This window comes from Macaca nemestrina, chromosome 1 (assembly GCF_043159975.1).
Source record: "Macaca nemestrina isolate mMacNem1 chromosome 1, mMacNem.hap1, whole genome shotgun sequence".
Taxonomy (NCBI): Eukaryota; Metazoa; Chordata; class Mammalia; order Primates; family Cercopithecidae; genus Macaca; species Macaca nemestrina.
The window spans coordinates 13,930,499-13,946,097 of record NC_092125.1 but is presented as its reverse complement, the minus strand read 5'-3'; the positions used below and the strand labels follow the sequence as shown (position 1 = coordinate 13,946,097).

Below are 15,599 nucleotides of genomic sequence, written 5' to 3'. Positions count from 1 at the left end.
TGAACAGAAAAATCAGGTCTGGAGCAGAGCGTAGAGGACTGGACTCAAGGATATTAATTTGAGAGTCCACAGACTGAATATCGGGGTCTAAAACTTGGGGCTTGTGAGCCAAATCCACTCATTACTTTTCTCTGATGAGCTAAGGATTTTGAAAACTGCACATGTGATAGCTTTGGCCAGTGATGACACTGGTGTATGAGTAAGTGGGCTCACTGTCCAGTTCTACCACAGGAATGACAACACGCATTTTATCCCATTCACCCATGTATGTTATTTTCTTGGTCACTTTGATTATCTCTTTGTTATCTCTGCAAGTGAAGCTTTAAAAGGGGATGAGATCACCCTAAAGAAAATACAGCAATACATTCTGAATCCTGAATTACAGCTTGAAAGGGTGATTAGAAGTGGAGAACTTGGTGAAAAAAACTGAAAAGCAGAACTGCATCAGCCATGGCATCTAAGATTTCCCCCTCTTAAAATGAAATTAGATAATAAAATAAAAAATTGAGACTGGAGAATAAGTCTCAATTAGGATTAAACAATACTACTTGTATTAATAAGCTTAGCACAGTCCTAGTCAGGGTAAATACTCAGTGCATGGTAGTTATTTATAAAATGTTCCTGGGACTATGCAGTTGTTTCCTTTTTCTTTTTCTTTTTCTTTTTTTTTTTTTTTTTTTTTGAGACAAGGTCTCACTCTGTGCAGTGGCATGATCACGACTCAATGCAAACTCAACCTCCCAGGGTTCAATCGATCCTCCCACCTCAGTCTCCCAAGTAGCTGGGACTATAGGCACAGGCCACCAAACCCAGTTAACTATTTTCTTAGGATGTTATTAAAACACTTTGAGGCCGGGCGCGGTGGCTCAAGCCTGTAATCCCAGCACTTTGGGAGGCCGAGGCGGGTGGATCACGAGGTCAGGAGATCGAGACTATCCTGGCTAACATGGTGAAACCCCGTCTCTACTAAAAATACAAAAAACTAGCCGGGCGTGGTGGCGGGCGCCTGTAGTCTCAGCTACTTGGGAGGCTGAGGCGGGAGAATGGCGTGAACCCGGGAGGCGGAGCTTGCAGTGAGCCGAGATCACGCCACTGCACTCCAGCCTGGGAGACACAGCGAGACTCCGTCTCAAAAAAAAAAAAAAAAAAAAAAAAAAAAAAAAAAACACTTTGAATTTACTCGATTTATAAAAATAATTTAAAAATTAGAAACACAAATATTATTTTGTGATTATATCAAGATTGGTCAATTTAGAACAAAATTTTTCAGTCTAGTTACCAAAAATTATCCATCACTGTCCAATGGATCTCAATTTTGGGAGGGGATAACATACATCAATAATTCTAAGAATTTAAAAACAAAAATGAAATAGTTGACTAAACAGATTATTAACATTTCAATATTAAAAATCCTTAGATATTTTTATTTTCATCAAAGAAATTATTTAGTGATTATGGTGTGAGAAGCTTAAAGTAATAACACAAAATACTAACATTAAAAAATTTAATGTTCATATTGAGAAAAAGACTTAGAAAACAGGTGTGTGAGTGTGTGTGTGTGTGTGTGTGTGTGTGTGTGTGTGTGTGTGTGTGTGTGTGTGTGTGTTTGAGATGGGGTCTTGCTGTCACTTAGGCCGGAGTGCTATGGCATGGTCTCAGCTCACTGCAACCTCCACCTCCCATGTTCAAGCAATTCTCCTGCCTCAGCCTCCCAAGTAGCTGGGATTACAGGTGCCCGCCACCATGCTCGGCTAATTTTTGTACTTTAGTAAAGACGGGGTTTCACCATGTTTGCCAGGCCGGTCTCGAACTCCTTACATCAAGTGATCAGCCTGCCTCGGCCTCCCAAAGTGCTGGGATTACAGGCGTGAGCCGCCGCACCTGGCCCGCAAAACAGTTTTATAAAATACAAAACTTGCTCTGTCACCCAGGTTGGAATGCAGCAGTGTGATCTCAGATCACTGCAGCCTCTGCCTCCCAGGTTCAAGCGATTCTCCTGCCTCAGCCTCCAAAGTAGCTGGGACTACAAGCACGTGCCACCATGCCCTGCAAATTTTTGTATTTTTAGTAGAGAAGGGGTTTCATTATGTTGGCCAGGCTGGTCTTGAACTCCTGACCTCAGGTGATCTGCCTGCCTCGGTCTCCCAAAGTGCTGGGACTGCAGGTGTGAGCCACCGCAGCTGGCCTTAAAACATACTTTCAAAAGAAATTCTCACAAAGAATCCTAGGGCTTTAGGAAGAAATAAATAATCGCATACACAGACGCTTTTTTTCAGCTTAATAATTAACCCAAAGTGTGGCAACTTACTTAACTCTGCTAATACTCAGTTTCCTTATCTCCAAATGGGGATAAATAATAATACCTATTTAATAATAAGTGCTAGCACACTCCCCATACATACAGGTATCCACTGAATGTTGGATGGATACACACGAAGGTACAAAGGTATAATAAAATATTTATATTTATTAAAACAAATAATTGTCCTCATTTTTCATTATCACTACAAGAGCTGACATTTACTGGATACTTAATTTGTGCCCAACACTGAACTAAGCAGTGGAGATAAAGAAAGAAAACATGTTCACTAAAAAGGGTAAATGGACATCACAAGTAGAAAACAGTACAAACAAAGATAGTTCTGTTTCTTTTTCATCTGAGAACATGGTTACCTAGTTTAGCATAAAAACCACAAATATACAAAAGAGTTTATATATATTATGGACATAAGTTTTCACACAAATACATATAAACAAAGAATAGTGTTTTAATCCCATTTCTAAGTTTCTGCAATTGTTAGTCAATGAGCAGGAAAATGAGAGAATGAGAATAAAGAGTTAGCAGATTCTCAACCACAAATTGTTGAGAAAAGTTTATTAATCATCACCGGGCACTGTGGCTCACGCCTGTAATCCCAACACTTTGGGAAGCTGAGGCGGGCAGATCACCTGAGGTCAGGAGTTGGAGACAAGTCTGACCAACCTGGAGAAACCCCGTCTCTACTAAAAATACAAAATTAGCCAGGCGTGGTGGCTTGTAATACCAGCTACTCGGGAAGGCTGAGGCTGGAGAACCACTTGAACCTGGGAGGCAGAGGTTGCAGTGAGCCGAGATTGCGCCATTGCACTCTAGCCTGGGCAACAAGAAAGAAACTCCATCTCAAAAGAAAAAAAAAAAGAAAAGTTTATTGATCACAAGAACAAAAAACCTCTACACCACTAAATGAGTCTATCCTTGTAAAATATTTTGAACAGAACTTGGTATATGATAAATGCATACTTAACAAGTATCTGTTAGTCTTGAGAACACAAAAATTTTATTAAATGTCATTAACAGAAGGGAAAAAAGCATTAGAGGATAATTTGGCTAATTATTTGTAGTAAGGAAGTGAGAACATACAAAACAGAGACAGAGAATAATTTTTGACCCATTCTGTCTCTCGATATTTTGAGAACAAATTACTTGTCACACAAGAGGAGAACAGTACTTTCAAAGTGTCTTTTGTTTATCAGTGGATCTTAAGTTTATAGCTTATTAAATATGAAGTTGGGGGAGGACATATTTGTAAAAGATGCGGGCTGGCCTCAGTAGCCACCATCTGTAATTCTAGCACTCTGAGAGGCCAAGGTGGGAGGGTCACTTGAATCCAGGAGTTCAAGACTAGCCTAGGCAGCATAGGGAGACCTCATATTTACAAAGTATTTAAAAATTAGCCAGGTGTGGTGGTCTCCACCTGTAGTGTGAGCTACTCAGGAGGCTGAGGTGGGAGAACTGCTTGAGCCCAGGAGGTCAAGGCCGCAGTGAGCCAGGATCGCACCACTGCACTCTAACCTGGGTAACAGAGTAAGCCTCTGTCTCCACGAAAAACAAAAAAGTGGATCTCACTGTTTAATACAAATGACTCAATAGTCTTCAGATAAAATCATCATAGGACAATTCAGACATATCAAAATTTTAAAGAGTTCAAGATAATTCCTTCTTTGTTTCTTTTCTTTTTTTTTTTTTTGAGAGGAAGTCTTGCTCTGTCGCCCACACTGGAGTACAGTGGCGTGATCTTGGCTCAGGGAACCTCCACCTCCTCCTGGGTTCAAGCGATTTCCTGCCTCAGCCTCCTGAGTAGCTGGGATTACAGGCATGTACCACCACACCCAGCTAATTTTTTTGTATTTTTAGTAGAGACGGGGTTTTCCCTGTTGGCCAGGCTGGTCTCGAACCCTGACCTCAGGGGATCTGCCCACTGTGGCCTCCCAAAGTGCTAGGATTACAGATGTCAGCCACCGCACCCCAGCCAAGATAATTCTTTTTTTTTTTTTTTTTTTTTTTTTTTTTTTGAGATGGAGTCTGGTTCTGTCACCCAGGCTGGAGTGCAGTGGCCAGATCTCAGCTCACTGCAAGCTCCGCCTCCCGGGTTCACACCATTCTCCTGCCTCAGTCTCCCGAGTAGCTGGGACTACAGGCGCCCGCCACCTCGCCTGGCTAGTTTTTTTGTATTTTCAGTAGAGACGGGGTTTCACCGTGATAGCCAGGATGGTCTCGATCTCCTGACCTTGTGATCCGCCCGTCTCGGCCTCCCAAAGTGCTGGGATTACAGGCTTGAGCCACCATGCCCGGCCCAAGATAATTCTTAAGACATATTGATTATTAACTTCAGTCTCCTACTTGAAATTTAAAAGCTTAAGTGACTTATCCAATTATATCCTGTCCAGAAAAAAATGCATTCTTATTGCCACAGAATTAAATCTTCATTAAAGTATGATATAGAGCTAATTATTAATTGAACCTCTATTTACTTTAAGAGCTACAAATTATTTTGTCTACCAAAAGATTATTTGAAAAGCAGCCTAGTTATGTCTGTGAAAGATGTTAGTATATGTTCCCTTCGTAAAAGTCAAAGAAAATGGTCTATACATGGCCCTTTCAACTTGCTAAAGCTAGTGGTTATGAAAAACAGAGAGATAAAAAACTCAAAAGGCTTTCTGTCATCTGTCTCAACAGTTTGAAATACAGGAACTTGGGACAATCACGAGGATACTCCTGATAATAAATCCTGAGTACCTCCTCAGAATCACAACAAGGCAATGTGAGAAAACAAGGGAAAAATGCAAAATATTCAACATGGAATCTAAGGAGTTGCAATCTTTTGGAGAGAAAAACATTAAAAAGTAGGTAGAATTAAAAATCTACTGTAGAGAAAACTGAAGAGTGGAGTAACATATAACTGCAGTCATGATTATATAGGGAGTACCCAAAAGGCAAGATTAAGATCAAGGATGGAAACACCCTGACTCATTAAGTATGAAGAAAATGTCTAGTTATCCTTGTCAACCAATGAAGATTCTGTTGTTCTTTTGCAATCTAGACCTACATGGACTTAGGAGCTTTAAAAGTTTGCACCATGAATTTTCTACAGAGAGAGAGAGAGAGAGAGAGAGAGAGAATTAAACTTCCACACGGCTAAACCTCTAAGATTATCAAGATTTTGCCTTTCCTGAATGACTTCAAGAGTTCTTTGTATTCAAAGACAACATTAAAAGTAAGCTTAGTGTGAACTACATAACGCTAAAAACATTTCCTCATTTTGTACCTATGAAAAACATTAGTAAGAAAATTGTTTTCTTCATAAACTTATATAGTTTGAAATTAAACTCTTTTATAGTGAAGCTACTCACCAATGCAGGAAACCACAGTGCTTTCTTTTTATCCAAACTAATGTAATCTACACATACAACTTTGCCTAGTAGCTCATCAATCTGTTTCCTATCATCCTCATCTTCATCACTGGAGGATGATGAAGACTCTTCCTCTGGTCTAAGGAGAGAAAAAAATAAAATATTTCCATTTATCCTCACAAATAAGCATGCCAATGATGAATATAGGTATTCCCAAACTCTTAACTACATTTCCTAAGATCTGCAAAATGGCTAATTTAAATCTTAAATCATTTTCTAAATTTCTAAAAAAGTAACAGCAAGAGTTTATCATGAGAGGAAAGCACATCATTTTCCTAAAAATATTTCTGGTTTATTTAGTGCTACTGTGAAAAACTGAAGAGGAAGATCAGGACAAATAACTGGTTCCCAAATCCTCAAAAAGGCGGAAGCCCCATATTAAACATCCCAGTACTATACTAAAATATACACAATCCCAATATCAAATTAAAGGAATTCTGGAGATAGTAATTCTACATCTCTAGTACAAAGTTAATTTTAAAAGGTAGGAGAGCAGACCTTTATTAACTGAGGTTAGGGTGGGAAGAGGAGGCAATCTGAAAAGAGATCACCACTGTTCTCCATAACAACAAATGAATAAGCTTCTTTTGTATGATGTTAAGCACTTTCAAAATTAAAAGAAAAACAGAAAATCCTTTCAGTAACATTAAATATTGGACTAGTAAATTAGAAAGACAACTGTCAGAAGAAAAAGTATCTGAAACCATCAATTTGACGTCTAAGAATAAAGTGTAGTAAAAAGAAAAACAAAACAAAAAGCTATTCCAATTTGAATCTGATTCTAATAAAGAATCAGCACCAAAGAAAATGCCCAGAATGAGTAAAGACTAGGAAATGTTTGATGGACAATAACATATGCCCTTTTTAGAATGGCTATTATTGAACACCTACAAAGATAAAAGTGTTTTTCAGATAGTTTGCAATGATCAATTTCACTGACCAAAAAAGGAAAACTGACAAACTATTAAAAAAAACTTTAGACATGATTTACCTATTTGGTACACTATCTAGTTATACTCTCAATTTGTCTTTGATGCCTTTCCAAAAGTATGAAAGTAACTGTCATGTCTTTATATTTATATATTCCAATATAAATGTAAACAAAGTGAAAACTATTTTTTTCTTTTTTGAGATGGAGTCTAGCTCTGTCGCCAGGCTGGAGTGCAGTGGTGCCATCTCAGCTCACTGCAACCTCTGCCTCCTGGGTTCAAGCGATTCTCCTGCCTCAGCCTCCTGAGTAGCTGGGACTACAGGAGACCGCCACCATGCCCAGCTAATTTTTGTATTTTTAGTAGAGAAGGGGTTTCACCATGTCGGCCAGGATAGTCTCCATCTCCTGACCTCGTGATCCACCCACCTTACCTCCCAAAGTTCTGGAAATACAGGCGTGAGTTACCCCACCTGGCCAAAAAAGTAAAAACTATTATAATAATATTAAGCTTTTTAAAGTGACATGGGGAATACCACCCCCTTGATTTCAATGATCAGTCAAATAACAAAAATTGTTCCCTGGCAGAAACAAAGCAAATCTTCAAAGCTTGCTATTGAATATTAAGTATTGTACTTTGGCTGGGAGTATTGTACTCCCAGCACTCTGGGAGGCCGAGGCGGGTGGATCACCTGAGTCAGGAGTTTGAGACCAGTCCGGCCAAAATGGTGAAACCTTGTCTCTACTAAAAATACAACAATTAGCCAGGCGTGGTGTCGGGCGCCTGTAATCCCAGCCACTCCGGATGGAAGGCTGAGGCAGGAGAATTGCCTGAACCTGGGAGGGGGAGGTTGCGGTGAGCCGGGTGACAGAGTGAGACTCCGTCTCAAAAAAAAAAAAAAGATGTATTGTACTTCAATGGCACTTAAAGAAGGTCAATCTCTCCTTAGAAAGTAGGTAACAATAGGAAAACTCAACTACCTTTATACTAGTGGAGTATAAGACCCTACACATAGACATACAGCTTAGGACAGTAATGACAGTCCTCACAAGTCTGATTTCTACTTGATTTAGAAGAGCTTAAGAGTAGTGACTTTTTTAACTTTCTAATGACTACAGAATACAACCAAGCTTAAAATCGTAATTATTGCTTTTTCAAAGTAGCCACAGAAGACTCATTCAGCTAGGGGTTTATGAACACTCTATTGTAAGTTAGCAGCTAGAAAGCTACAATGTCAGAGATAACATATATCAAAATCTGTACAACATTGGGAAAAGGGGGCTTTATTTGACTAACAAAGTTATCTGCATCATTTTTACAAATTGTAACTTTTCTTAAGACTTAACAAGTGTTAAGACTTCAGATTTCACAGTATATCAAAAAGAAAAACAAAACACTTTTGTTCAGCCAGCTGAAACATCTATCCACCTTACACATAAAATCGCAAAGTTCCTATCTAAAATCATCCCCTCTTTTAGACTAGATGCCACTTCCCCCTCACCTACTCAAGACTTTGTTCCACCTTATTCAAATTTACAACCCCTGCCCATCTACCTCTTTTCATCTTGCTCTTATTACCACAGCATTCACTTTTATTATACTATATAATTTACTTATTTATGTTTATTCTTCCACAAGTATGTGAACCCAATGTTTATTTCACTATCTCCTCCCCTGAGAAAACGTAAGCTCTAAGTTGAAAATTTTTTAAGTAATTTTTTTGTTTATTGACATATCTCAAGTACCTGAACAATGCTTGGCACAGTATAGATACTCAACAAACACTTGTTCATAAAATAAAGTAAAAATACTTATTTTTTTTTTTACTATGGTATTTCTGATTTTTTTCTAAAATCACAAAATGTATACAATCAGTGTAAACCATACTATTATACATGAAGCTCTTTAACTTTTCCTTTTAGAGGAGCTTAGCCAGAAAACTGTTTACACAGACAGGTACTCAATAAACTAATAAACTAAAATTAATGAGCATCCAAAATATTTTACAGGAGCAAAGACAGAGCAAGCAGAGCGTCTGCTTGATTTTTATTCATTTCTGACATTGCTATTTCTTTGGTGACAAGGTATTTGTAGAGCCACAACAAAATAGTGCACTGTCTCTATGAAATAAAATCTGATGATATCACTAGAAATAAAGTTAATTACACAGAAATTTTTACCATAATATTCTAACAGCCAATCACTTAAAACTGATCACACTCACTATTAACTCTAATTAGTTGTAAATCAAGAAAGACGAACTTTAGACAAGACATGGGCCAAGGAATACCAAATAATGATACAAATTGAGCAAAAACAAGAGGCTTAACCTTTGACATGCAATTCTGATTCTTTTTTATTTTAGGCAAATCAGTTTACTGTTTCAAACTCTGTAAACTGAAATGTTCTATTAGTATCCAGAAAACTGACAATGTATATACCTTCTTAGACATTAAAACACACACAACCTATGTACACTTAACTATAAATGGGTTTTAATTTTTTTCTCAATTGTTATCAAGGAGGAAATGAATCAAATTCTCAAAATAAAGTGGCAAAATAAAAAGATCTTCTGGAATTAGATAGTGATGATAGTTACACAATTTTACGAATATACTAAAAACCACTAAACTGTACGCTTTAAAAGGGTGAATTATTGGATACAAATCTACAGATTAAAACATATAACAAAAGAGTAAATTTTATGATATGTGAATAATAAACTAATTTAAACATGTGTTCAGATTTGCAGGCCTGTATTTAAATAGCAAGTATAAACCAGGTATTGGGTAAATGTTAGCACTGTTACTGGGTAAAATCTATACTCATATAATACCTTATTAACAAGATTCATTGTAAACCTTATGTTTTGTCTTTTTTCCGAAGGGGGGAAAAATAATAGCAAACAGACTGCCTTCCTATTGTAGCAGTTGCACATAAACGTCTGCCAGATTATTGGAAAACAACTTCAAGAGGAGAGGGACAAACAAATACTTCCATAATTCCAGGTATTCTATTCTTCTGGATGACTTAAACACAACCGCTGCAAACAATGGGTAAATTATAAGGAGAAAATTCAATCCAGTAATACATTGATTAAAAGAATCAATAACCTGCTTTAAGAAAATAAAGCTAGAGGATGATAATCATTAAAAAAAGAAAATACTTGAACTTACTAGGGTTAAAGGTAGAATATACTGAAACTCAATTTAATAGAAGATGTTAAAAGTAATCAATTTTGGAATAACTAGGGGTAGATTAATTGAGACATGGAATAACAGCTGCTAAAAGAAAACAAATTTGGTGATACATCACTCCAACAACGAAGTCCTGGGAATCCTAAGAAGAGATAACTTTATATATTTTTGAACAAAAATACATTTTAAATGGCAATCTGAGACCACAGCAAAGACTTTTTTCAATGGAGTAATGGAAGAAGAAATGAAGGTCAGATGAATGCCCTTAAGATTCAGGTTTAAGACTTTGTTTCAGAAAATCACTCTGAAGAAAGGGGAGAAAGAACTTTAAGCAAATGTAATTAAGGAGATGGGCATTTCGAACTGCAGTACTTGCCTGTAATGCTTACACACCAAGGCTTAAAACGCCAAGCAAGAATAACATTGTCAGGTTCCTTGGCAGTGGGAATGACCAACCATGGTAGAGAGGGGGAAGGAAGAGCAAGCAAAACAAGATTACAGACGGAGCAGGTCTTCATTCCTACACGAGTAATTCTCAACCTTTGGTCTGCATTCATACTTTGCACATGTATAACACAATCTCCACAGCAAATCTCTCATTACACATAGAGATTCTCAACAGGAAAATCACTAACTTAGAATGTTTGCTGGAGTCTTTAGAAAGCAAAGATCAACTTATTCAGTAACAAATGCATGCTTTATTCTCATATTCACAAAACGGACACCTCAACTAAGAAACATCTAACAGTTGAGGAACGATAGAAGAGGAAATAAAAACTAACTGACTTTTTAACAGATCATAATTTTTGGTCATATCTGCAGGTCAGTATTACGTAATATTGCACAATAAATTCATTTTTAAACTTATGTTTCCACTTTAGGATGATGTATGTAAAATCGTAAAACTATGTCTAAATACTAGATGCAATCTTTTCAAAATTAAAAAAGCTTATTGACAAGAGACTATTTTTCCTATATTATATATAACAATGTAGAAATTTTTTTAAGTTCAAATAATGCAGCAAGAACCAGTCCTACTTGTCAGACATAAACACCAGGAAGCAGAATTTTTATATTTACATGTAAACACATTTTCATATACAAATGACATTATGTTACATACTGGTATTGCACCATGAAATTTTTCATGTCAATATATGATGTTGATTATCTAGTACTTACATAACATTTACTCTATAAACACTTTAAGAATATGAATTCACTTAATTTTCACAACAACACTAAGAGATAGGTAATATTATAATCCCAATTTTATAGATAAGAATTGAGGTATGAAAAGATTAAGTAAACATCCCAAGATCACACAGCAAGTAAGTGGCAGAGCCAGGATTCAAACCCAGACCAACTGGCTCCACAGTTCATACTACGCCAGAGAATTGGATTTAGAGGGGAGAGAAACATGTCTGGTTTCAAGGAAAGTGTGGGGAGACACAAAATGGTTCATATAAAGGTTTAAGCTTTTTTGTTGAGAATTAAGGCATGGACAAGACAGTTATGGGGAAGGGAGGCATGGAGACCAAAAATAATAGCATGAATAAAAGCATGATATTAGAAAACAAGCGATGTATTCAGGAATTATTGACTGGTTTCATTTTGACTACAGCATCAAGATAACATGCAGGGAGAAACTGAAGGCAGATACAGCTGTTAAGTAAGGTTGTCTAAGCATGGAGAACCTCAATCACCCATGCTGAGGAGTCTGAAATTACTATTAGATCTGAAATTACTATTAGATCTGGTTAGCATTTTGCAAATTACAATTTTAAAATAACTATAAACAATACTAGAAGGAGAAATGAATTCAGGTTCAACTAACAGTTATGAAAATGGACTTACATATGATTAGATCTTCTTCCTCTATTTGTTTTCTTTCCTATGACTGGAGTGCCAAAATGCTCAGGGTTGGTGAGTGGGAGCTGGTCTAATGTCTGTGGGTAAGAACATAAACCCATCAAAAAATTACCACTTTGCAAGTGCCTTCTTTGCTTTAAATCAAATCAATTTAAGAATATGCTCAGATTTTGAAATTAAACTCTCCCCCCAGGGAAGCTAAAACACAGCTTTCCTAAAGATAGAAAATTCTAGTTTCAAAGATATTAGAATAAAGATGAATGAGCTCATTACTGGAAAAAAAAAGTGAAAAGAAATTTGGCTGCTCTATCTAGATTCATTACCTATGTGAAGGTTGATAGGTATCTAAGAATGATTACAATACAAAACAAATACAGCTCAGTGGAAAGACAGATGTGAGAATTAAGAAATCTATTTGTAAGGTTAGGGCCAACTGCAGCTCCAGTATTAATTTGTACATAGGGAATCATAATCCATAAAATAAAATTAATAAGTAAAATAAACAAAATTAATTATGAAGATAAAGCATCGATTGCATGAACAAAAAGCCTCCAAGTAAGTTATATTACTACTCTGCAAACATTTTCTGCAATAAACCTTTTTTAATAAAATGTAACATTAATTTTACTTAATTTTTAAATTACATTTTATTTCTACATTTGAATTTTTTCCTTTCCTACATTTTCTTAAGATTTTCCACAGTTTCTATTCCTTTCCTCATCCTAAGAAGAATCTTTCCTGTTATAAATGATTTCACAAACACCAGAGCAACTAGAGATTCCCAAGACAACTGCCCAGATAAAAAAAAGTGAGGAACTATTTAAGACAAAGAGACTTCTTAAAGTTACAAACCAGGGTGGTATAACAGAGAGTATCCATCAACTTAGAATTAAAGAGCAGGCATCTAAACTAACTAATGTAATATGTAAAAAGAAATATTTAGGCCGAGCGCGGTGGCTCACGCCTGTAATCCCAACACTTTGGGAGGCCGAGGCAGGCGGATCACGAGGTCAGGAAATCGAGACCATCCTGGCGAACACGGTGAAACCCCATCTCTACTAAAAATACAAAAAAATTAGCCAGGTGTGGTGGCGGGCACCTGTAGTCCCAGCTACTCGGGAGGCTGAGGCAGGAGAATGGCGTGAGCCTGGGAGGCATAGGCTGCAGTGAGCCAAGATCGCGCCACTGCACTCCAGCCTGGGCAACAGAGCAAGACTCTGTCTCGAAAAAAAAAAAAGAAAGAAATATTTAACTTTTTAACAATTCAGACAATTTTGTTATAACTACAATGAACTAAAATGTGAAAAGATGAACCATATTAACAATCTTTTTTACATAATTCATTAGAATATATGTAAATGTGTTTAAGGTACATAGATGTATGTATCTAACAACAAACAATATGATCAAGAAAAAAGGTACTAGCCATAAAGGATTAACTAAAGATTGATTCCTTCAAAAGACTGACAAAAATCATAACTTTCATAATCCTCATCAGGCAAAAAATCTAATCTTTTAAATTTAGTTTGTACAGAACCTAATCCTGTCCTTATGAACCTTAAATCAGACATTTAAAAAATATTATTTGGGCTGGGCGTGGTGGCTCACACCTATAATCCCAGAACTCTGGGAGGCCGAGGCAGGCGGATCACCTGAGATGGGGAATTGGAGACCAGCCTGACCAACATGGAGACTCCGTCTCTACTAAAAATACAAAATTAGGCCGGGCGCAGTGGCTCACGCCTGTAATCCCAGCACTTTCGGAGGCCGAGGCGGGCGGATCACAAGGTCAGGAAATCGAGACCATCCTGGCTAACACGGTGAAACCCCGTCTCTACTAAAAATACAAAAAATTAGCCGGGCGCGGTGGCGGGCGCCTGTAGTCCAGCTACTCAGGAGGTTGAGGCAGGAGAATGGCGTGAACCTGGGAGGCGGAGCTTTCAGTGAGCCGAAATTGCGCCACTGCACTCCAGCCTGGGGCACAGAGCAAGACTGCGGCTCAAAAAAAAAAAAAAAATACAAAATTAGCCTGGCGTGGTGGCAGGCGCCTGTAATCCCAGCTACTCGGGAGGCTGAGGCAGGAGACTCGCTTGAACCTGGGAGGCAGAGGTTGCGGTGAGCCAAGATTGCACCATTGCACTCCAGCCTGGGCAACAAAAGCAAAATTCCATCTCAAAAAGAAACAAAAAAAAATTATTTGGAGGCAAAAGTTGTCCTAAACTCAATATATACCAAGCAGAAACTCTTTTTATTCTGTCACTTTATCATTCAGACTGGAGTGCAGTGGCATGATCACTGCTCACTGCAGCCTCAACCTCCTGGGCTCAAGCGATCCTTCCACCTCAGCCTCCCAAGTAGCTGGGACCACAGGTGTGCACTACCACACCCAGCTAATTTTTATATTTTTTTGTAGAGATGGGCTTTTGCCATGTTGTCCAGGCTGGTCTCAAACTCCTGGGCTCAAGCCATCTGCCCAACTCTGCCTCCCAAACATCTGGGATTACAGGCACAAGCCACCACACCCGGCCCAGAAAATCTAGATGTTGCCTGTCATTAACTGCTATGGTGAAAATTTCTAGGTAATCTGAAATACTATTTTGGTAATACTGTATCACTATAGAGTATTACTAAATGACTATATATGGTAAACAGGGAAAACAAATTAATCTGGATTCACTTTCTGCCAGGCAAACAGATGGATTAAATGTATGCTGTCCCCACAAAAAATTAAGGTTGCTCTCTTGAAAGCAGAAAAGAGAGAGAGAGAGATTTATATTACACACTGTGATTTCTATTTTAAGTATCTGTTAGTCATTTCACTTGCTACAGGAAAGAAAATTTCTAAAGAGTTGTCTAAGAATCACACATAGTAATTTTCAAATAAGAGACCACAGACTCTCCCCTAGTACGTAACAAGAAGAAACATAAGAAGCAGTATCTCTGTCCCTGCCTCAATGTCCAGGAAAGCAGGGGCATGTTTATTTCAAGGGACTGAAAAGACCTGGGGGGAGGGTAGAATTTGTCCCATCTTATACCTAAAGAGTAAAAACCAGAGGCTCCTGAAAGCTGTATTAAAGGCACATAGAAAACTACACAGGCCTAGAGGGAAAGAGTCTATGGCCCTATTACCTAAAATGGGCTGCAGAAAATATGGAACTGGGATTTTACCTGAACTTCTCTAGAGTTTTCAATTGCACGTAGTAAATACAAAGAAAGAATACCAGATAATTGGCCAGGCGTGGTGGCTCATGCCTGTAATCCTAGCACTTTGGGAGGCCAAGGGTAGGAGGATCACTTGAGGCTAGGAGTTCAAGACCAGCCCGGCCGACATGGCGAAACCCCATCTCTACTAAAAATACAAAAATTAGTCGGGCATGCTTGTGCACGCTTGTAGTCCCAGATGCTCAAGAGGCTGAGGCATGAGAATTGCTTGAACCTAGGAGGCAGAGGCTACAGTAAGCCAAGATCATGCCAGCCACTACACTCCAGTCTGGGCGACAGAACAAGCCTGTCTCCCAAAAAAAAAAAAAAAAAAAAAAAACAGATGATGAATCCACTTTTGTATAAAACTCAAAGTATGAATGGTCTTCAGAAATACCTAAACTGTCCTACAGATGTTAAGCAGCAGGTAACACACTCACTAAGCTGGTTATGGCTAAAACCAGTGGCTTCAGTGTTGGAATTTAAACTCACTGAGGTTGGGCGCGGTGGCTCAAGCCTGTAATCCCAGCACTTTGGGAGGCCGGGGCGGGTGGATCACGAGGTCAGGAGATCGAAAACATCCTGGCTAAAACGGTGAAACCCCATCTCTACTAAATCTAAAAATAAAAAAAAAATTAGCCAGGCGTGGGGGCAGGTGCCTATAGTCCCA

The 15,599-nt window shown here is 38.1% G+C and overlaps 1 protein-coding gene across 6 annotated transcripts in view; it reads right to left on the bottom strand.

Moving 5' to 3' along the window:
• Positions 1–15,599, bottom strand: part of LOC105474602 (AT-rich interaction domain 4B) — a 168,294-nt gene that overhangs the window by 71,314 nt on the left and 81,381 nt on the right. For all 6 annotated transcript variants that reach the window (XR_011610377.1, XM_011729392.2, XM_011729396.2 and 3 more), the window contains exons 7-8: positions 11,714–11,805; positions 5,671–5,809 (exon numbers count right to left, since the gene is read on the bottom strand). Coding sequence is in view for 5 of the 6 variants with exons in the window: in XM_011729392.2 (XP_011727694.1) it covers positions 5,671–5,809; positions 11,714–11,805 (231 nt within the window). In the remaining variant the exon portion in view is untranslated. The remainder of the gene's footprint in view (positions 1–5,670; positions 5,810–11,713; positions 11,806–15,599) is intronic.